General features: G+C 35.7%; 1 protein-coding gene across 8 annotated transcripts in view; it reads left to right on the top strand.

The window, feature by feature from the left end:
• NIPBL (NIPBL cohesin loading factor) overlaps positions 1 to 22052 on the top strand; it is a 152169-nt gene extending 130117 nt beyond the window's left edge. For 7 of the 8 annotated variants that reach the window (XM_040579220.1, XM_040579224.1, XM_040579223.1 and 4 more), the window contains 22 exons: positions 147 to 361; positions 462 to 564; positions 1493 to 1591; positions 1685 to 1831; positions 3020 to 3154; positions 4576 to 4674; positions 5872 to 5925; positions 7104 to 7212; positions 7786 to 7922; positions 9502 to 9642; positions 9956 to 10049; positions 10160 to 10314; positions 10580 to 10670; positions 13969 to 14142; positions 14727 to 14917; positions 15716 to 15823; positions 17112 to 17312; positions 17740 to 17886; positions 19265 to 19560; positions 19876 to 20050; positions 20593 to 20778; positions 21346 to 22052. In XM_040579220.1, coding sequence (XP_040435154.1) covers positions 147 to 361; positions 462 to 564; positions 1493 to 1591; positions 1685 to 1831; positions 3020 to 3154; positions 4576 to 4674; positions 5872 to 5925; positions 7104 to 7212; positions 7786 to 7922; positions 9502 to 9642; positions 9956 to 10049; positions 10160 to 10314; positions 10580 to 10670; positions 13969 to 14142; positions 14727 to 14917; positions 15716 to 15823; positions 17112 to 17312; positions 17740 to 17886; positions 19265 to 19560; positions 19876 to 20050; positions 20593 to 20778; positions 21346 to 21711 — 3423 coding nt within the window. In that variant the 3' untranslated portion in view covers positions 21712 to 22052. Of the gene's footprint in view, positions 1 to 146; positions 362 to 461; positions 565 to 1492; positions 1592 to 1684; positions 1832 to 3019; positions 3155 to 4575; positions 4675 to 5871; positions 5926 to 7103; positions 7213 to 7785; positions 7923 to 9501; positions 9643 to 9955; positions 10050 to 10159; positions 10315 to 10579; positions 10671 to 13968; positions 14143 to 14726; positions 14918 to 15715; positions 15824 to 17111; positions 17313 to 17739; positions 17887 to 19264; positions 19561 to 19875; positions 20051 to 20592; positions 20820 to 21345 lie in introns of all 8 variants that reach the window. The other variant, XM_040579219.1, reaches the window with a different exon arrangement.
• The last annotated feature ends 877 nt before the right edge of the window (positions 22053 to 22929 follow it).

Raw genomic sequence — 22929 nt, 5'->3', positions numbered from 1 at the left:
TACAAAATCACCCTAACATATACTATTGACTGTGTTTTCTAAAATATTGTTGATGCGTTAGATTCACTTAATCTTATAAATCTGTTAATTTTCCCTTTCTGTATCTGTTGGTTTTGTTTTCTGTGCATCCTACTGTATTTCTCCAGTTTTCTCGGAAGTTTTATATAGCTCAGTGGTTCCGTGATACAACTATGGAGACAGAGAAAGCAATTAAATCTCAGAAGGATGAGGATTCATCTGAAGGAACTCATCATGCAAAAGATGTTGAGACCACGGGACAAATCATGCATAGAGCAGAAAGTCGCAAGAAGTTTCTTCGCAGCATCATTAAAACTGCTCCATTTCAGTTCAGTACATTAAAGTATGTTTCAGTACCACTTATTTCTTTATTAGCTGTACATTTGATGTTTCAAATCGTTTTTGATAAACATGTCATAATTAACACATGGAATTTGTTGCAGGATGAATTCTGATACTGTGGACTATGAAGATGCATGCTTGATTGTTCGCTACTTGGCCTCTATGAGGCCGTTTGCCCAGAGCTTCGATATTTATTTGACACAGGTAAACTCTGCTGGAAGTCTTAGTACAGTGAAACACAGCTGGTTTCTGATTCCAAACACTTTTGCAGTAGTGTGCCCTATCTGTTAATTGTTGAGCACAGATATTTCACGGGCCATGATAACAGCATGTGCTTTCATATTCTGTATTAATGACATAAATGATTGTTTCTTTTTCTTGCATGCATTTCATATGTCATATTATACATACATTATTTTGTTTGTCCATGGATGTGTATGGCAAAATCATGATAATAGTTCTACATGGTAAGAGGATAATTACAGAATGCTGAAAGAGTTTTCACAGTTTCTGTAAGATGCATGCTCATAAGGTAATGTTAACTCACGAAATTGGTCTTAATCTGATTTGAAAATATGAGACAGCTTGTTAAGTTGCTTACATTGCATGTTACTGTCACTTTGGAAGCTGTTGTTTGACCAGTGTCGTTCCTTTGCTTTTTCTGGGAGAAGAGCACTAACGTGTTGGCATGGTGACATGTTTGAACTCAAGGTCAAACTGCTTTAGGTTGTGTTACTTACACTGGTCTGCACACAGAGCCATTCTTAAAATTATAGTGCCCAAATCCAACTCTCCCATTTATAAGAACCATGGTGAAAGCCACAAGTGAATAACGAAAGCAGAGTTTAAAAGGAAAGGACTTAAACTGAACATACAGACCCGGTATAAATCCTGTTTTGATCAGGTTTAGACATGTAGCAAATCCTAGTAAATATTCATGCTCAGTTATCAATGCCATGGAACATCACTTGTATGCACCTTTTTCCTGTCTGAGATGTATTCAGTTTTTAGTAGACAGATGTTCTTGGTTTAGTTGAAATTTTTGCATGTTTTTATGCTGCATTTTTGCCTGTTAAACATTGTTTGCTACCTTCCCAAAGCAACTGAATCTTTGTTTTTGTTTTCTTATTAGATACTGCGTGTACTTGGTGAAAATGCAATTGCTGTTCGAACAAAAGCCATGAAGTGTTTGTCTGAGGTTGTTGCTGTAGACCCCAGTATTCTAGCCAGGGTAAAAGAGGAAATAATCACGCACATACATTTTTCTGTCATGCTTAAAATAAGTCTTCATTTCTTATTTTGAATCTGTGTTTCATTTCTTTAGCTGGATATGCAACGAGGTGTTCATGGACGGTTAATGGATAACTCCACTAGTGTACGAGAAGCAGCTGTGGAGCTGCTTGGCCGATTTGTGCTCTGTCGTCCTCAGCTTGCTGAGCAGTATTATGACATGCTGATTGAAAGAATATTGGTATGGTGACTTGTGATATTTGTGATAAAATGAGTGACATCGGAAAACTTGTTTTTAACCGAGTTTATATCTTTATGGACATGCAATGATGATTCCAAGAGTAAATTATATCATTCTTTTAATGGGGAGCATCATGCTTTTAAATACATCACATATTTGCAGTGAGTCTTTGTTACATTGAAAGGTAAACACATACAGAATGTTGTACTGCATCAGAACAAGGATTATATTCCTTTTGATTCCATTATTGAGGCACAAATTAGGTGAAATACGGGGTTTTGCCACATTTCTGAAGTCTGAGATTTGAGTCATTGAGGCAGTTCAGTGTAGTGTGGGTGATGAAGAAAGTTCCATAAAACAGTAATCTGAAGATGCCATTTATAATCCAAAAGAAAAAAAAAGTAAAAACTACTTTGCTTTTCTACACTATTTTTAGTGTTTTAAAAGGCTTCTTATTAGAGTTTTTGTGCAAAAAGTGTTTATTGTCTGGGCATTCAGATAAAATATGATTTTATCTGTTTTAACTGTAAGATGACACTAGCTCTTAGCATCCATATCAGGTTTTTAGTCTTAATACTACTCATTTGCTATAGTTTCATGATAAAGCTTGTTTGTGAAGGGTTTTGGAGATAGTTTCATGTGCATATGAGCCATGCATAAAGCCGTTCATCCTGAGATTCAGATCCAGCAGGTTTTGCATAAGGTAACACGACATGAAGCTTCTCATCCATCTCCATAGATGAAGCCTAGGAAAATGGAAAAGATTGCTGCATGTATCTTACCTATAAGCTTTATCCAAAGACTATAAGTATTACAGTTCAGATCAACAAAGAATCTCGTATGTTCCAAAAATGTAACTGAAGCATCATCACATCTAGCTTGCAGGCTCTTATATTAAAAAGTGGAGTTACGTATTTGCAACTCCTGAATTCTTAGATGGGAGGGTATAAATAGAGGAAGTGTTCCAGCATTCTAGGGACTCAGCTAGAACTTTTGGAATTGTTGCAAACAAAGTGGTACAAGTTTGTTGACCTTCTGTATAAATACACTCCAGGATACTTTAGCTGCCTTTTCTAAATAAATTTTGCAAGTCAGATTGGGTGATCTTCAAATATGAATTCATATAACACATAAACTAATTCCTATTTCTGATCTGTTTTCAAGAGCATAATGCTTTTCTCTTCACAGGATACTGGTATTAGTGTCAGAAAAAGAGTCATAAAGATACTTAGGGATATCTGCATTGAACAACCAACATTTCCCAAAATCACAGAGATGTGTGTGAAAATGATTCGGAGAGTCAATGATGAAGAAGGCATTAAGGTAGTACGAGACATATCCTTCAGGGTTTAAAATTATAATTATATTAGTATTTCTACATTTTGACCCCCCTCCAAAATAATCAAAAAGTATTGCTTTGCTCCTTTATAATGTCTATGACTTAGATTCACTTTTTATTTTTCAGAGCAGGTATCTTAGCTTTCTAAAACACTCTCTGACTTGTTTTTCTTTCTTTTCTCTCTTCTGTTTTCTTGAAGTTCTTGCTAACAATCAAAATATTTTAAAGATTTAGTTTCTAGGATTTTTTCTTCTTGCAAGTGTTCCCTGCTACTTCTCTTTTCTAACAAGTAAAACTGGCATATAAAACTTCTTTCTGCAAACAAAATAAACTTTTATGTCAAAATTACGTACTTGACATTAACATATGCCAGATTTGTAAGTTCTGCATATAAAAATTACAAAGTATTCATCTATGCTAATTTCGCATTAATTCTGAATGTTGAATGAATCAATTATTCCCACTAAAAAGTCACGTATGTGGTCATACTCTGTGCAGTGTGTATGCAGAAGGGCACAAAACTAAGATGACGTGTTAAATCATAAACCTGATGATGATGGTTTTGTTTGATTCAGCAAAATAATTTTAAAATTTCTGTGTAATTAAGAACACATCTGTAATAATTTTGATTCACACTGTTCAGCAGGATTTGAAATCTGCAGGATTTGAAAGCTGCAGTATATATTTTTACCACTTCATATACATTAATGCCAAGTGGCTGACTGTTAATCAAGAAGCAGATGGACAGCTGGATGCAAGGTGCTCCTGACCTTGTTCTCTTTTCTTCCCCATGCCTTTCTAACAATATCGGAAAAAATGAGGCATTATCTTCAATGTATTTTTTATGTTTACATGAATGAGGAGAGCTTCTTACATCCATATGCCTTTAGAAATAATTTGGGAATAATTTTGTTCGTATTCATTCTATTCCATTTTTTCCTCCATCCAGAAACACTGGAAGGGAACATACTTCCTATGTTTTGGTATAGAGACTTGGCTTCTCTCTCTTTCCCACGTTTTCACAGCTCTTTTGAACGTTCCAAAGTAAACTACCATTGCTGCTGGTTCTACTATAGAAATCATAATCTTCTGTTCAGTTGGCAGCTTCTCATAGTACTGTGTTTTCCTGAGGAATGCAGGTTAATGTGGGAAGGTGGTAACTCCATTTTCTGTAGTATCAGTTCCCAGTGATCATTTTGCTGAAGTTTGCTTAGAGGTCAGTATAAGTCCTCTAGTAGGTCTGGGTCTGCCTCTGATAGCATTTCCTGCAACAGTCTCACTTAGGTTGAATAATTCCATATGAAATGGCATGCATCATTAACAAATCTATTTTATAGATGTATTAGAAATAAAACTGTGTGCCAAGACAAGTTTGTTTATTTCTGCTAATATTTTTTTCCTTCAGAAATTAGTAAATGAGACATTCCAGAAGCTCTGGTTTACTCCAACTCCACACCATGACAAAGAAGCAATGACGAGGAAAATACTAAACATCACTGATGTGGTACGTTAAACAACTCTTGAGTTACACTGTGTGCAAGATTTAGTTATGTTTTAAATATCTTTGAAATATTGCCTGTAGTGTTTTAGAATACAGTAGTTTAATTGCCAGGTGGATTTCTTCTTGTATCTCCTGGCATCGAATATATGCCAAAGTTACTCACCTGATGGAACAGGCTGTAGAAATCTTTAAATGATGGCAAATCTGCTGGCAGTAAGTGAGACCACGCTATATTTAGGTTGTAGAAAATACTTGTTCATTTAAACCACAAGAAATGTCTATTATATTCAGCATTTCCCAGGAATTGCTAGTAGCAGCAGATAGTTAAGACTAACTAAGAAGTTGTCTCTTAAAAGAAAATTTTCCTCAAACAATTGATAACGTTTGTTTTGAAAGGTTAATGGGCCATTTTAACAAACACAGGGTCATGTTCTCACTCAGGGTAAACTTGTATCTGCATAATTGAATCTGCTTTTTAGGATCAGCAAATTAGATAGCATGTCTCCAAAATAACAGAATCTGTTTCAAATGCTTCAATTTGTAGTGAAAACGTGTTGTGTAAAACCATGCTGAGAAGGTGTTTTAATATAGATTATACCAAGACGTAAATATCAAATAGAAGTACTCGCTTCATTGTTTACAATTATGGGTTTAAACTTCATCCTGCTTTTCAATATTTTTACAAAATGGTAGTCTAGTCTGCATTTTTCCAGACTGAAGAATCAGTCAGTTTGACTTCAGCTTAACTCTCAGATCTCCTGAGCGTTCTACTTTGGAGCACCTATGAGCTGTTCCTGACATATGATACCAGTGAAGGCTTGGTTCGCGTATATAAAAATATGTGTATACATATATACACATGCATGTTTATTTTTAATATGTCAGGCTTGTATTTGTGTTTTAGTTGCTACAAAATGTTCTACAAAACCGAGATTTGGTTTATGTTAGAGCCAGCAATCTCCGGTAAAATGTGTAGGCTTTGTGTTGCATGGAATACAAATTCTGGTGTCACTTAAATGGTGAGAGCTATTTTTCAAATACAGAACATGGTTTCTGATCTCCAGAGATATAAAATCATTGTGCATATGAAAATATGTCTATGCACATTTACTCGTCTTTTAAGATCACACCTGTATTGAAGTAATTTTTCCTCAGACACCTTTTTTTTATTAACCAGTTCATTCTCAAAAATACTTCTAGGTTGCAGCCTGTAGAGATACAGGGTATGATTGGTTTGAACAGCTTCTTCAAAATGTAAGTAAATGTATGGTACAGTCATTGTTAGAATGTTAATGTTGGTGCTAAAACACATAGGGGGACTACAAGAGCAATCCAGTAGAGAGATTAATTTCATGCCCTTCAAACATCTGACCTTTTTAAAAAATGTTAATTGGCACAGTTTTCTTTGTGTCTAATATTAACTTCTGTCTTTCCATATGATCTGTTTTAAAAATAATTCACTTCCTGGTTTTGGGAGGGGTTTTGTTTGTTTTTAGTTTCACGGTCTTTTCAATAGTGAGTGACATAACATGAAGTCCACAGCTAAGATAGTTTGTTCTGAAATGAGGCATCTAGTGTAATGTAAATCTTTTTTAAATGGTAGGTAGGTTTATTTTCACATCCAGTATATTTGTTTTGCAGTTTATAGAAGCAGTGAATCTTCACAGTGTGGGTTACTTTTGCGTAATATTTTACTCTGATGTTTCTAAGAACTGAGCTTGCTTTGTTTTTCTCTCTTAACCTGTGTTACAATTCTCCTCTATACGTTGTATGCACTGGTTAATTTTAAAGCAAAAAAACCCTTTTGATTGTGCTTTAACCTGGAGTGCCATGAATATAGGTAGTCAAGTAAACCAAAGCCTCTTAATGCTTGCACTGAAGAAAAGGCTATGTAGTATGGTCTCAGTCCTTTTCAGATATTAAGAGGATCTTCATGGACACGATTTCAGTACCCAGAGTCTTGTGGAAGAAGCCTAACTGATTAAAGTGTTCATAAAATGATGTTTCATCTCTGATATTTTTGCTTAGTGTCAAAAATATTTATTTTGAACTTGCTTTTTCTTTTTTCTAAGTGTTTTAAAAGCCTTCTGGCTGCTATTAGTTACTTCTGGCAAGGATGACTACATTACTGTTTTCTGCATTATTTAATTAAGCACAAAATTAGTTTTCATCCCAGTGCAAAAATCAGTAGAACTTTGCTGGTTTTTTTTTTTATTGTGATTAATTTTTCTTTACTTCTCTTCCATTTTTGTTTGATACTTTACTTCCCTTAATTTCTTCTTCACTATGTAACTTTTATGGAGATGTTAAAGAAATACTTTTGTAGTGTAAAATCCTTGTGTATATGTAGTAATTGTAATAAAACTGGAGTGCATCCAGTGTAAATGAATGCAGCCTTAATACTAAATCATTTTCTGTTTCATCTGCTACAGCTGTTGAAGTCAGAAGAGGATGCCTCATATAAACCTGTGAAGAAAGCCTGTACTCAACTTGTTGACAATTTGGTTGAGCACATTCTTAAATATGAGGAGTCTTTATCAGGTAATATTATTTATAACCCAGTAGCTAAACTCCTTGGAATTGTATATGATACTCTAACAGTGGTTGTTTGAATTACTATCATGAAAAGAGTTACTGTTACAGAATTCCTGTTACGGAACTGATGGTAATGAATTACTGGTTTTAAGTTCATTATGAACTTTGGAGCACTGTATAATAATAAATTTTCCCTAATTTTCACAATAACAGAACTATTTTTAAAATAACTTGTTCAAACTTTCAGATTTCTAAAACCAAAACAAACATGGCAAGTTTTATTTGCCTTAGCGTGTTCTGCAGTTTTGATAGGAAACATTGGCAGGGCCAGTGTTCTGTGTATGGTAAGTATTTTAAAAACTAGTCATGTTTTTGAAACACCTTTGCTTCTTTTTTCACATATTTTATGATCACATACAAATATCAGCATGTTACGCTAATCTAATCATATGCTCTCTAATAAGTATATTCTTCATTGATCTTCAAAAAGATACTCAAATGATATTTAAGCCATAGTTTTTCATTGCTCAGTCTTTACTTGAACTTAATATCCTTCTTGTATTTTCTAATCTTTTGCAGATTCTGATAACAAAGGTGTGAATTCTGGTCGCTTGGTTGCTTGCATAACCACTTTGTTCTTATTCAGCAAAATCAGGCCCCAGCTAATGGTCAAACATGCCATGACCATGCAGCCATACCTGACCACTAAATGTAGTGTAAGTACAGAAAAAGAGCATTTTTTTCCCCCAGATTATTAAGCATGGAAATGAGTGGCTGTTTTATATACTTGATGAAATTGAAGGTAGGAAAAGAAAAATTAAAATTGTGTTTTATTTCATGAGCATCATAGCTTCAGAAAATACTAGGTCCTTTTGATGATCTCTGTAGCTTCTAAGACACTGTTCCTCACTGTCTACCTCCACATTTTATCGACAAACGAAACCAGTGCTGCCTTTTTCCCTTGAGAGCTAAGACCCAGTTTTTCACCTGTTATGATAATTTCTTAAAATTGTTTTGTTTTGTAGTCACAGTCTTACAAGTAGTTAGTATGTAACATTAAGTCTAAGGGTGTGGGTTCCATAAGATAGAATGATCTAATATACAGCTAGTATATCAGAAGTAAAATGTCCTGCTCCATTCTCTTCCGTACTTCACCTCTCACTTCCCTAGCTCTAGTGTTTTTGTATTCACCTGGAAGATAGCTTAGCTCACAAAGTGGTAGGGAGCGATAGTGCTGAATGCCCACACTGATAAAACGGCCCCCCTTCTCTGAAACATTGCAGCACTTTCTGCCATTTTGACTAGCACAGGTGGCTCAGTGAAGGTTGTGATGAGCTCCGATCCGGCAAAAGGAGCAGAGCAGGATTATGCAACCAGGCCTCAAGCTGAAGCATGGGTGGGTGGCAGCAATCCATTACATTAGGTCAGATGCCCAGGGCAGGCTTGAGAGTAATTGTTACCAGCTTAGATCATAGGTAGCCTAGCATTTTCCAGGTTCTGCCCTGGAGTGTTCTCTAGGCATATTTACAACATGCTTTTAGAGCTGCTTCTGATCAAACAGTATGGGAAACAAATTATCTGATTACTTACTTGCTGCAACCCAGTTCATGGGTTATATCACTTCGGTACTTGTATAGGTTGAGATGAATTGTTGAACTGCCACTGTCAGTTTGAATATGTTAAATAGCTTGACAGCAGCATGTGGGAATTACCCTGTCCTGATTAGTGAGTTTGATTTGTCCAAAAAAGTAAATTTCTAGCAGAATGTATCTTTAATAGATAAATATTTTCCATAGTTTTCTCACTTGCAATGTATATGCAGTCATAATAAGGCAAACCAGTAATAATTTTGATTGACATTTCTGCATTTGTGCATATTATTACCCATTTTGTTGAAGGCATACTGAGTCATAGCACAACTTCATTTTCATGCTTACACCTGTTTCTAGGTGTTACATGTTTTCTAGTGTGCATGTGTGAGGAAGAGTTCCTGGATTTATTGTAGGACTCCAAAAGATTGTCAGGACCAAAAGTTTCCAGGTCTGTCACAGCCTTGATGAGAAGTGGAGTTCTACTCATACAGGGTTTTTTTGTCCCCAGGAAGTTCGGTGTAAAACAAAACTGGCTTTTATAATATGTAATTTAATAGTGGATATAAACTATTTAAATATTCTTTTAGATCTTTACCAAATATCTCATGTGAGTTGGGATTTTTGACTGTTGAGGCATATTAATAATACTTAGCTTGTAGGTAACACATGCAGAAATGTTGAACACTATAAATGTTTGTTTCAGACCCAGAATGATTTCATGGTGATCTGCAATGTTGCAAAAATCTTGGAGCTTGTGGTACCGCTAATGGAGCACCCAAGTGAGACCTTTCTTGCCACTATTGAGGAAGACCTCATGAAACTCATCATCAAATATGGCATGACAGTAAGCTTTTAATCGCTACTATTCAGTTGATTCCGTGTCACATTGTGAAATACATGGTTTTGATGTAAAGAAAGTCTGTCTTCATTGTGAAGATAACTTTTGAGCCATGAATAATCAGTGTACTTGGTTTACTGGAATTTGTATGTGATGTTGCTATATTTTAATGAGTTTGAGCAGGTTTTCAGAGCAGTCTAGAAGATGGACATGAATCCATTAGATAATTAGTTCTAGTTCAGCATAGTTTTTTCCTGTATAATTTCACAAAAATACCAATTTTGACTTCTTAAATATATTTGTTCTTTCTTGCTCTTAGGTTGTTCAGCATTGTGTGAGCTGCCTTGGGGCTGTTGTGAACAAGGTCACCCAGAACTATAAATTTGTATGGGCCTGTTTTAATAGATACTATGGTAAGTAAAATCCCAACACGTAATTGTCATTTTTCAGTTTTGGCTACAAGTCGTATCTTAGGGATACACCACAATTAAACACTGTGATCAAAACTTTTATCTCACTGTAGGTGCACTTTCGAAATTAAAAAGTCAACACCAAGAAGACCCCAACAGTACAATACTTACTGCCAATAAACCAGCACTCCTTAGATCACTTTTCACTGTTGGAGCACTATGTCGGCATTTTGATTTTGATCAGGAAGATTTTAAGGGCAACAGTAAGGTAAAATAACTTGTGTTTACTCTCCATGTCTTCGATATATTGAATGCTCCACTTCAATTTGAAAGCCTATTATTCCTGGTGCCTCAAAGGAATGCATTTTTTCATACTGCATCCAATGTAGCTTTTTGGGTTTTAAATATGGGGTTTTGCAAAGACTATGAGTAAGATTATGTTTCTCTTGTTCTTATTGATATTTATGCCTTTTATAAGAGATTAAGAACAATCTGTTTCATCTTCAAATACCTATTAATTTTCATTTGCTCAGGTTAACATTAAGGATAAAGTACTTGAACTGCTGATGTATTTTACAAAGCATTCAGATGAAGAAGTACAGACAAAAGCCATTATTGGCCTTGGTAAGAAATATTCATTAGTTTTTATTATTCTGCTCTAGTAAAAATCCACATGTATCAGTAGGAATTCATGTATTCATGTAGTGGAAAGGCAGTCTGTTTAAAATCAAAATTTACTGCATGTTGTATTTGAGAACTGGTTATAGAAAGGTTGTTGAAGGGTTGCTAGTTGCATATTTCTGCAGCAGGGTGGATGCTTTTGACAGTGAATGCTTTTTGATGTGTGAGAAAGTCTTAAAGTGCAGTGGATTTCCGAAGTAAAGGAGGTTTTATTTTTTTTCTCCACGTGCAGTTAGGTTGTAACTCCAAATCTTCTTTTTCAGTCCACAAGACAGGATTAAAGAACAACTAGAAAAAGTGCTGGAAAAGCTTTGAACGTTTTAAATATAGGAGCAGATATTCTGCAGGAGGTCAAGGCAGATCTGGCAGTTTATGCCAGCTGGAGGGTGCTCTGTGAGTTTTTACAAGGCATTGAGATGATGTCATAGTCTAGATATTACAGTTTGTTTGGGCATTTGATCTGTATTTCATTTTTTAAATAGGTTCTTTATCTGAAGCCATTAGTACGTGTGACTTGCGGTAGTACATGAACTGCCATTGAGTGGTTTATATCACATTCATCCTCTGCTTAAGGCTAAAAACTGTACATGTGAGAGAATATTGTTTGGGCAGATAGGCCCTGGTTTCTGGAAGAGTTCAGTTCGTGGCTTATGGCTTAGCCTAAAGAAAGTTGTCTCCCATACATGTGAGCTTGTGTTGTATAGTTTGACTGCGGACAAAGATTTGCCTCTTTATGTTGCAGTTTAGGAGGCTTCTTAGATACCCTCCTTCAGTTCAGGCTAGTGAGGGCTCTGAGGATAAGGGACCAAGATTGAATCTTGATTTCATATTCTGTGAGAAACCATTTCAGAAAGTTGAGTGAAATTAATGGCTTTAGAGTAGCTTCTGTTACAGGAGCAATGCTGCAGTTTTCTGGACTAGTTGGGGTTTTTCTAGGCATTACATCAAGATGCACAACATTTAACTGTAATCCAGTCCAATTTAATTATCATTTCCAGAATATTGCACATGGGATAGCGGCTGTCTTCCTAACCATAGACATGGTTGCTTTGCTTGTGGAAGTTGGAGACATTGGAGAATGTTGCATTCACCAAAGATGTTGCTGAATTATAGTGTGATCTGAGATCGGTTTGGGGAAAGAGGGGAAAATGGGGATGGTTGTCAGTAGGCATTCTTCAGATTTTTTTTTTCTCTGCCTGTAAGCATATCAGTCTCTTATAGACAACTACTTTCAGTGATGTATTGATCTCATCTAAGTAGTGATTCCATTTTGAGGGTAGCTGTTGGATGTATAGAGATGTGGTAGGCAATGCAAAGTCCCACCTTACAAGATGGTAATTGAGCAAAGTTGTCAAAACTATTCCAAGTTTGTGTGCAGCAAAAGGACTAGCAAGTTAATTCAACATTTATACACAGTGAAGGTGTAATGTGAAGAGTGTGTACTTCCTATTGGCAATTAGTAGTGTGTTATTTCAGTAAGGATACCCAACAGTTTTAGCCTTTGCTTTGGGACATGTAGCTACTGTTGAGGTATTAAGCTTAACCGTAAGCTTAATGATCATGGTTGTACTTCTTTTCCAGATACGTATTTGCAAGGCAGGTTGAGGTTATAAATTTTTGTTAGTGAATTTAGCTAAACTTGTAAGTATCTAACACATACTGTCTTACTCAGCCAAGTTCAGTGCTTACTCTTAAGACTCTCAACAGAATGAAAACAAAGGTATGAAGAGAAGTGGTGTGAGGGCAACCCCAAGATGATGTGCAGTCCTTAAAAGAACAGAGCAGGTGCCTTTTTTCATCTCCAGTGACAAATTCTGAACACGAAGTAAGATTTCTTCACCACTAACAGGGAATGGAAAAATAAGAATTTCCAAGAATACTGGTGTTTTAGACACTTCTAAGTGACTGAATGAATGAAAAAAGGTGTTACAAGTTGTCACACATACATGCACGTGCTTTTTGTCTTTAAAATTAACCTTAAGAAATGGGTTGGACTTGGTCAGAGGTGGTCAAGTTATAAACATCAATATACACCTGTATAGAGTGCACAATTATATCACCTATTCCAAAGACCATCATCATTCTTTTTCAACTCTTTCCACACACCTCACCTGCTTCTCTCTGCTTCTTGTTTTGAGACTGAAATAAGATTTTAAACACACTGAGGTCTTGACCTGAACTCAGGTTTTCCCTGCATTGTCTTTTCGGTGTGTATGGAGCCAGTTTGAAAAACTTGATTCAGTCTTCCGTTTGTTACAGCTATTTTCATACATTGCTTTTGCATAGTTTTATTTGCTTTCATTTTTCCCCCCATTCTTCTTTTATGTTCATATGTTTTCTGTGTGTTCAGATTCTTAGTTTCCTGTGGTCATAAAATATATATTTGCTGTTTCCTCTTGAACAGATTTAAAAAATATAGAAAATCAAGTAGTTAAACTTCGAAGTAAATTTAAATTGGGATCTTATGTTCCCATTACTGGTTTTTGTATGATGCTTTGTAAAGGTTTGTCAACATTACTTCCAAATCTGTCTGCATGATCTAAAATGGTATGTACTGTCATTAGTGTAGAGAAATTTCTATGAAACATAGACTAAGCACAAGTTTCTTGACGAGGGCAAGGCTGCAGCTAAAACCAGTTCTATAGTGCGTATCTTCCAACAGTTGTAGTCTTGACAACACTTGAGTTTTCAAGAGGGGATCTTGATAGGTATATGAATAATGACAGCAAGAGGTATAAATTTTACTGTGTTCACTGTTAGGTTCTTTCTTTTAAAATTTTATTTTTAAATACTTGTGGTATTTATATTTTTTCCACATTTGCACTGCCTCCATATGAATAACTCTTCACAGTTTCAGCAGAATGTTCATCTCCAAATGTATTAGCAAAACAACAGGTAATTTCTAGTTATGTTCCTTCCTTGTTCTTGTGAAAGCTTGTAGTCATTCAGACGCAGACCACTACACTGGACATGCTTCCAGACCTGTGCAACTACTCTTCTTAGTGCAGCTGTCCTGGGTTGACATCCCACTTTATCCGTCAGTTGTGGCTAATAGAGCTGTCATGGCTAACAGAACTCCTTGTAAGCTATGGACGGTGTCCATACAGAAAATATTGTTTGTACTAGAAAAAGTTATGCTGTTGGGAGGAGACAATTGTATTTTGAAGGTGGTCTTAAAAAGCAGAAATACAGTTTCTAGATAATAATTATGTGGAACATTTCCTCTTTTTTCCACCCTTAGGATTTGCATTTATACAACACCCAAGCTTAATGTTCGAACAGGAAGTGAAGACTCTGTACAACAGCATTCTTTCAGATAAGAACTGTTCAGTAAACTTAAAAATCCAGGTGTTAAAAAACCTCCAGACCTACTTGCAGGAGGAAGATACACGTATGCAGCAGGCAGACAGAGACTGTAAGTATGGAGTTCTGTGCTAATGAAGCGTGCAAAACGCCACTCTTGCATACAATACTATATGTATGAATGAGTCACTTAAGTTTGTTACCAGATCAGTAATATTATACCCAAAGTATCTTAGAATAATATTCTAAGATATTTCTAATTCTAATATACATAATTTGTTATATGTATAGGTGTATAGATACACATCATAGGTATATTATTTACTATCAAGATGTGTAAATCCTGGAAGCAATCCAGAATATGTAATTGCTGTAATGATGGTAGTAATACCTTTTGCCAAAATCTCCTCTGAGGTTAATTTGGATATAGAAAATAATAAATACAACATTAGAAAATTTTAAAATGAAAAAAACTTTATTAAGGAACAAGACTTCAACTAAAGTCATGTCTCTTTATTTTTTTAATGTGTATTTGCCATCAGACTGTTGTTGTATGTTTCATGAGATTATAAACCCATTCTAAGTTGGCTGAAATGTGTGTGTATTGTAAAGCTTAAAGATAAACACGTATCAAGTAAAGGCAAAGTAAATGATTATGCTGTGGTGAGTGTGTTGTTGCTTTTGTCCTTTTTACAGGGAAAAAAGTAGCAAAACAGGAAGACCTGAAAGAAATGGGTGATATTTCCTCAGGGATGAGTAGTTCCATCATGCAGCTATATCTCAAACAGGTCCTTGAGGCTTTCTTTCATACCCAGTCCAGTGTACGCCACTTTGCTCTAAATGTCATTGCACTGACGTTAAACCAGGGTCTCATCCATCCTGTTCAGGTATGGTAGGCTTCTATGATGGGATTTTTTGTTATTGAGGTTTTCACACTTACAACATAAATTGCCAGTTTACTCTTTCAGCTGAGTTACTGTAATACCTTATTGTAACAATGGGCCTTTACAGAAAGCATATTTTGATATCTGTTTTATGTTGTTTAGCCAGTGAGATTCCAAATGCTGTGTTTTCTAGTTTTGGATCAAGATGTAAAAGCCTAGCCAGTGCCTAAAGAGCAAGTACAAATGTACATTGGGGTGTATTCCTGTTAAAAATTTCAGGTGAATGCCAAGTTATTTTCCTCATTTGATTCTTTATCCTGGAAAATGTGTCAGCTTGCCTTCACCTCAGTCCCCATGCCCTCCAAGTACTATGGAATTCCCCAGTCAATGTCAGAACTGCAGTCATCATCTCCATTATTCTTTGCTTATATAATGGTTTCCCAATTATTTTTTATACTGCAGCTATTGTGCATGTTCACTCATAAGTGGTGGTGGTTGGGGTGGTTTTTGTTGGTGTTTTTTTTAATGGTATTTTTTGTAGTGTAAGTTGACTTTAAGAGTTTGAGAGAAAGGGAATTACTACCTGAAACCTCACATAACTTCTCTCATTTACAATGCTGGTCTCGCGCGTATTTTGTACTATTTTCTTGCAAAAAGTAGTCAGGTAGTAAGTTGCATAGAGCTTCCTATTCTAGTTTCTGCAGTAGTCAGTATAACAAGAGCAATAGTGTGGTAGGAGAACAAAGACTTGGACAGAGGAGGCACGATGACTATGAGTAATCATTTTGTTTGTTTTTGAAGTGTGTGCCGTACTTAATTGCTATGGGCACAGATCCAGAGCCCTCTATGCGAAACAAAGCTGACCAGCAGTTGGTGGAAATAGACAAAAAATATGCTGGATTCATTCATGTAAGTAACTCTAATTTAAGATTTTACAAAGTACTGTTACATTCTGTAGTGGTTTAAGACCTTGAATATGCCTTCATTACAGAAAGGGAGTATAAGGTAACCAACTATAATTATAAACAGTTGTAAAGATGATCTTGACTCTTTCCCCTGTTTGGAGATTTCTGTTATTATAAATAGAAAGGATATAATAATCTGAAGTGTCTCTTCTAGTCCAGAATTTCCTTTAGTTTATAATTCATGAGCATATTTTCCTCACTAATAACACTTTCAGAGCATTCATTTGCTAAGACATAAGCGGTTCCATAATGCATAGCAGTGATTTTCCTTTTGTCAGTGGACTAGGGGAAAACACCTTGTAAAAATAGAAGTCCTTAGTGTGTATGTATTAGAATGTTAAGGTATCAAGGGTTTATAAATTGTAATCAAAGCAGAAGGACCATAGGAAGCTGTTTAGATCTGAGGGTTCTTGCTGGAAGGAAAATCTATAGGGCTGAGTGAGGACTCGTGCAGTTGTGGCATAGTGCCAGTAGCTCTGCTTAAGATCTGAAACTGAGCTGCAGCACCCTCTTCCCTTTTTTCAGAAGGCCCCAGCCTAGGTTCAGTATGTGTAACACGATGTGCAACTTCTCATATCTGCTTGTATTCCACTGCACTTGGAGCATTGTGCTGTTGATAGCATCCAAACAGATGCCTAATCCAGGAGGTGAAGCCTAGGAAATGAATTTTGCTATGTAGGCAGATGGGATTTATGACAGTGTATAGATGAAGAGACAACTTTGCTGAACAGCAGCAGAGGTGGTATGAGGAGAGTTGGATGTGCAGCCTAACTAGAGATTCAGTTTGTTGTGAAAGTAGAGCAGGAGGCTTGAAGTAAGTAAAAATCAGCTGGAAATTACAGGCTAAATGTAAAAAAACCCACCCCATTAGTCCTGTTATACAGACTCCGTTGTTGGTTTAACTACAAGAGAAGCATATACATTTGGTAAAATATTTTCATGTTTGAAAACATTTCAGTGTTGAAAATTGTTAGAATTGGAACACCTGGCTGTAGTACATAAATAGATTAGCTGCACGTGTCTAACAGCATTTACAGTAAAAGCAGTTCACCAGACATTCTGATCTCTGCCACAAGTTCTGTTTTAATCCATTTGCCAACTCAAAAGGTAGTAAGTATTGCCTCAGTGCATAATTAGAAGTTAAACTTTGGATAAGCATCCATTTAAAAGGAGTAAGTTTTACTGCTTTGAAAGCAATGGTTTAAATAAAAATAAATACATCTCTGTTTCAGATGAAAGCAGTGGCTGGTATGAAGATGTCTTACCAAGTACAACAGGCAATTAATACCTGCCCAAAAGATCCTGTAAGAGGTTTCAGACATGATGAATCATCCAGTGCATTGTGTTCACACCTATACTCCATGATCCGAGGGAACCGTCAACACAGACGAGCATTTCTAATTTCTTTACTCAACCTCTTTGATGACACTGCAGTAAGCATCACATTTCCTTCATCTAAAAATAAATTAAAATACAGCATTACAAGCTTCAATTCTCCTTTTACAATGTATTTTTGTGAATCAGTTATTGATAACTTTATTTCCCTAGTGTACTTGTTTTGCTTTGTAATGTGAGGTATTTACCTATATAATACTTCCTATTTAATAGAATGCATTTGTTACTTTTCCATCATTCCGTACCTTTCTATACCCAGTTTGGACTGATCAGAAATAATGTAACTTCAGGTATGAATAAATTGTAAAAATATACATGTTGTTCAGAGTGGGCTTGGAGGGGTATGTAGAGTAAAATTTGTGATCATCTTTTTGCTCTAGGCTGTTAGGAACACAGGATAAGTGTATAAATCTAAGATATTTGTATGTGTATTTAGATGTACCTTTTTTTTTTTTTAACTTCCAGAAAACAGAGGTGAATATGCTCTTGTACATAGCAGACAATCTAGCCTGTTTTCCTTATCAAACGCAGGAAGAGCCACTGTTTATAATGCATCATATAGACATTACACTATCAGTTTCTGGTAGCAACCTACTACAGTCATTTAAAGAGGTATGTGCATTTATATTTTGGTATATATGTTGCCACTATAATATAAGCTTTTCTGTAATTTGGGCAATTTTTCAGTGAATATAGAACCATAAATATGATGCAGACCAGTAGCATTACTTTGTAACCAGTAGTTAAATACAAGCAACCCCTTCTGTTCTGGCCTGCATCTGGTAGACACTAGTGAAAAACTTCCCTTATATTGCTGCTTCCATTATTGAAAAAGAATGATGAATTTTGAGATCAAACCTGTGTCGTTCCCTGGTCTGGCTGAATAATAATTAATTACATACATCTGGAAGCACATGAATCCAAAATCATCATGAAATAGTAGTTCATTGTTGTTTGTGTAATTTTAATAATAAAATCCAGTTGGCTGTTTATTTTGTTGTCCGGTAGCTGATGGCAGTTGCATGTGTATCACCTGACATACTTTTGTTGTTTATTGCAAAAAAAAAAAAGTGCACAGTGTGTCTTTTCTTAAGGCAGCATGTAAGATCCTGAATCATGGTATAATATCTGTTGTTGTGGCAATACACGTCTATGTACGAAAAGGAAAGGCCTCTGCTGGTTAAAGACTTCAGTGTCTTCATTTTCTGGACAGTTTTAACAGTAGGCAGTGGAAACTGTCAGGCAGCAAACCTGTTTCTAAAATCTCCAATCTGACAAGTGCAAGTCAGAGTTGATGCCTGGAAAGTACACTGCTTTGAATTCTCATCCTACCAAACTCAATTTTTAATCTGCTAGAAAGAGACAGTATATTCTACAGACTGAGGCCCAGCGTGTAGCACCCAGCACAGAAAGAATGAGATCCTGTTTAGGACCATTTTAAGTTCTGTGTTATGAAAAATCATACCATGTGTCGTAATAACGCACATGTGAAAATCTGTAGCTCTACAAGTAGTAAACTGATCATTATTAATGCTGTGTATGATCACTTGAGGGTTTCTCTGGTCAGCAGTGTAATTAGTATCATAGAATTTTAAGGATTAAAACCAACATGGACTAGTCTGTACCAGAGTGCATGTGGAAAACTGTGACACACCAAAATGATATCCAGGTGAAACTAAACCAGAATTTTCTTCCTGAGTTACGGTGTTTGGCCTTCTACTGCGTTTTTCTGTCACTGTTAATGAACTTGAGCAGTCTCTTAAGAATAACATGCCAGTGGAGTACTTGTTGCTTCAGCTCCTTCTGTACCCACCTTGCAAAAAATGTGGCCTTTGGATCAATTTTTCAGCATCTTTTTGCCATAAATAATTTTAATTTTTAATATCAAGTCATAATTTGATAACATTGTTCAAGGAATTCTTGCTAATTTAAGTCAGTAATGATTACTTACTGTAATTCTGGAATGTGTTTTAACTTCTCTGTCTTGCAGTCTATGGTGAAAGACAAAAAAAAGGAAAGAAAACCTTCATCGGATGAGGAGACTGAGAGTGACAGTAACAGCGGTAGTGAGAGTGAAAGTGAGGAGGAAGCTTCTAAGCCTCGGAGGTTACGAAAACGAGTAGACTCTGATTCAGATTCTGATGAAGAAAATGATATAAATGCTGTGATGAAATGTTTACCAGAAAACTCAGCTCCTTTGATTGAATTTGCAAATGTCTCCCAAGGCATATTATTGCTTTTGATGCTGAAACAGCATTTGAAGAACCTCTGTGGATTCTCTGATAGGTAAGCATATTTACATAACAGGCCATCTTGTTCTCTAGTGGGTTCTTTGTAAGGATTAAGTTTGGAAGGTTTTGTTGAAAGTTGATTGTAATGTTGTTTAAGCAATAGCTTTGTTTAAGAAAAAAAACCATAAACATGGTTAAGTTGAATGTAATGAAACTTCAGCTTAGAAAAAGCAAATACTTCATTTTCTACCAGGATGTCTATTGTATATGGAATGATAAAATATACTTGCGTGGAAGATTTTAAAAGCCTTTCCTTGAAATTACTTTGGACTGTCCTTAAAAGCTGTTCCATTTTGGTTTTTTTTCACAGTAAAATTCAGAAATATTCTCCATCTGAATCTGCAAAAGTTTATGATAAGGCGATAAACAGGAAGACAGGAGTGCATTTCCATCCAAAACAAACGCTAGATTTTCTGCGGAGTGATATGGCTAATTCCAAGATCACTGAAGAAGTGAAGAGGAGTATAGTAAAACAGTACTTAGATGTAAGTAAAGTCACCTTGCAGAAAACCTGCGATCCTTTCAAACTAGGTAACGCAGTATGAACTTGAAAGTAGATGTTAATGTATTGGATGAACATTTCAAAATGTTACATTTCTGGTAAGTTTGTATGATATACTGATAACTCATCACTTCTTTTCAGGATGCTTAGCAGGACTGTCTTTCAAAGACTTCTAGTAAGTTTAAACACAATGGAAATTAATTTCAGCTAAAGGTTTTTTATCTTTATGGAGTATTTTCTAATTGCTGGTACCCATCTTGTGTATCAAGTGTAAGAGACTAGACCTAGCGTATTTACTCAGTGCCCTCTGCCACCGTGTCTAAATATCAGTTAGGCAAAACTTGCAATTTTGGAAGCACAGGGGAAAAGAAAACGTTTACATATCTAATAAAAAGAGAGACAAAAGTAAGAAGTTTATAGAACAAAACATAACCTGTTCAAGTTTGAAATTGTCTGCCATTTGTTTTACCATTGTTTTATCAATTTTCAAAGCTACAGTGTGGACTAATCTGGGTTTTTTAATAGTTCAAGCTCCTTATGGAACATTTGGATCCTGATGAAGAGGAGGAAGATGGAGAGGTGTCAGCTAGCACAAATGCTCGGAACAAAGCAATTACCTCGCTGCTTGGAGGAGGCAGCCCTAAAAACAATGCAGCTGAGACAGAGGACGATGAAAGTGATGGGGAGGATAGAGGAGGAGGCACTTCAGGGGTGAGGCGGAGGAGGAGTCAACGTATTTCGCAGCGTATTACGTAAAATGATTTTTATGTGCTTATAAATGTCAGTCTATTATATTAAATGTACACCAAGTAATGTAATCCACATGAAAGAAAGCATTTTGTAGATAGAGATTCTCTACTTAACCGTTTATACAACTTTTGTAGAAAGTTTAACAGAAAAGACAATAAAAAAAAAAAAAACCAAACTAGAAAATGAGATCTATCCCGTATAAAAAGTTATTAATTTTTCTTTGGAATGTACTGTGTGTTATCCTTTTTATTGTTGCCAAGTTTTTATGTAGCTTTATGATTCATGTGTATATATAATTTTATATATCAATAAGAGATAAAGACACGGGTACAAATTAAGAGTATGTGGTTTTACAAGGATATGTTAACCCCTTGGCGCTGGCGGTCGCGGTGCGTCTCATTGCCGGCAATGGAATGTGTGCCGGGAAATCCCAACTCCCGGCGTCAAGGGATTAAAAGCAATAAAAGCAATAATTTCACTAAAGTTCTTTTGTGTAACACTTGGTCTTTTTTCCCCCCAATGTTTTAGTCATTGAGAAGGTCAAAACGAAATTCAGACTCTACGGAGTTGGCAGCACAGATGAATGAAAGTGTTGATGTCATGGATGTCATCGCTATTTGCTGTCCAAAGTACAAAGACCGACCACAAATTGCAAGAGTAGTACAGAAAACCAGCAATGGCTTCAGTGTTCAGTGGATGGCAGGCTCCTACAGTGGCTCCTGGACTGAGGCTAAGCGCCGTGATGGCCGCAAACTGGTGCCTTGGGTAGACACTATTAAAGAGTCAGACATTATTTACAAAAAAATTGCTCTAACGAGTGCTAATAAGCTGACTAATAAAGTTGTGCAGACTTTACGATCGCTGTATGCCGCCAAGGATGGAACTTCCAGCTAATGAATTTGTACATGCAGCCAAATTTACAGGAATTGAAATAACAGAAAAACTTGAAATATCAACTTTCTGGCAAAAAAAATAAATCAGTTAAATGAAGAGTAAGAATGGAACCTGGGACGCGGGGAAAAAAGAAGGAAATGTTTGGTAAACATTTTTGTGGGAGCTTCCTTCGCTGTTGTGCAGCAGAAACTTCTCAGTTCATTTTTACTCCCACTGTATTATAGTTTAACAAAAAAATTGTTTATATCTTGAAAAAAAAACTTTCTGTTTAAAAAAAATAAACAAGTGAATGTTGGAAATTAGTCTGTTAATGTTCTTAATAAAGTGTTCTTGGAGTTTAACCTAGCAGCGGATGGCTTTCTTTAGCTTAGCCCAGTTTCCAGGGAAGCATTGTTTTTCCAGGCTGTAAAATGGCAGAATCTCCTGGATATATAATTTATTCTGTTGAAGAAAGAAAAGAAAAAAAAAAAGGAAAAAAAAAAAAAAAAGCATGCAGTATCTATGACCTATCTGCAGGAGGAGTTTTTGTAAATGTAGATTTTGATGTATTAGGTCACCCTGAAATAATACGAGAAAAGGGATCCCCAGCAAATCTGGTGGAACAAATACTGCAATAAATTTTTTTACTTCTCTTTGTTACTTGTCTGTTTCCATTTGAATTTCTTATTGTAAAGATCTGTTTAAATCCATTTATATTATTTTGCAGTCTTTTATGTAAAATTTACTATATCAGTGGTTTTCAAAACAAGACATAAAATATTGTTTATACAGTTTGTATAGGCTGACTTCTGAATAATTGGTATCTTTTTATTTTTATCCCTTAAAGGGTGTAAACACAAGTTAACTCCAGGGGTTTATTGTATCCTGCAATATTTAGTATTAACGATATGATTTAGCACTGTGCCAAACACATTTTCAAGAGTACATTTTGATATAAAAAGAAACTATAGTTTATTCCTTGTATGCTTCAATTTCTTTCTAATGCTGTTCAAATGGTAATTTATGATAGTTTAAATCTGGGGAAAGTTGAATGGCTATTCTGCTTGGGCTAACTGGCCGTGTATGCATTTCTCTGGGTTAATGTAGAGAGGTTTGTGCCAAGAGGAGATAGCTACCAGTATCTGAGGAGTGAATGGGTATGAGTCTGGGTAATAACGCTACATTCCTTCACAAATGAACTTTAAAAAAAAAAAAAAGTTTGTATATTAGACTATTTTT

The sequence above is a fragment of the Falco naumanni genome, chromosome Z (assembly GCF_017639655.2).
Source record: "Falco naumanni isolate bFalNau1 chromosome Z, bFalNau1.pat, whole genome shotgun sequence".
Taxonomy (NCBI): Eukaryota; Metazoa; Chordata; class Aves; order Falconiformes; family Falconidae; genus Falco; species Falco naumanni.
Note: the sequence above shows the minus strand (reverse complement) of the source record. Positions and strands in the feature narration are given on the sequence as shown.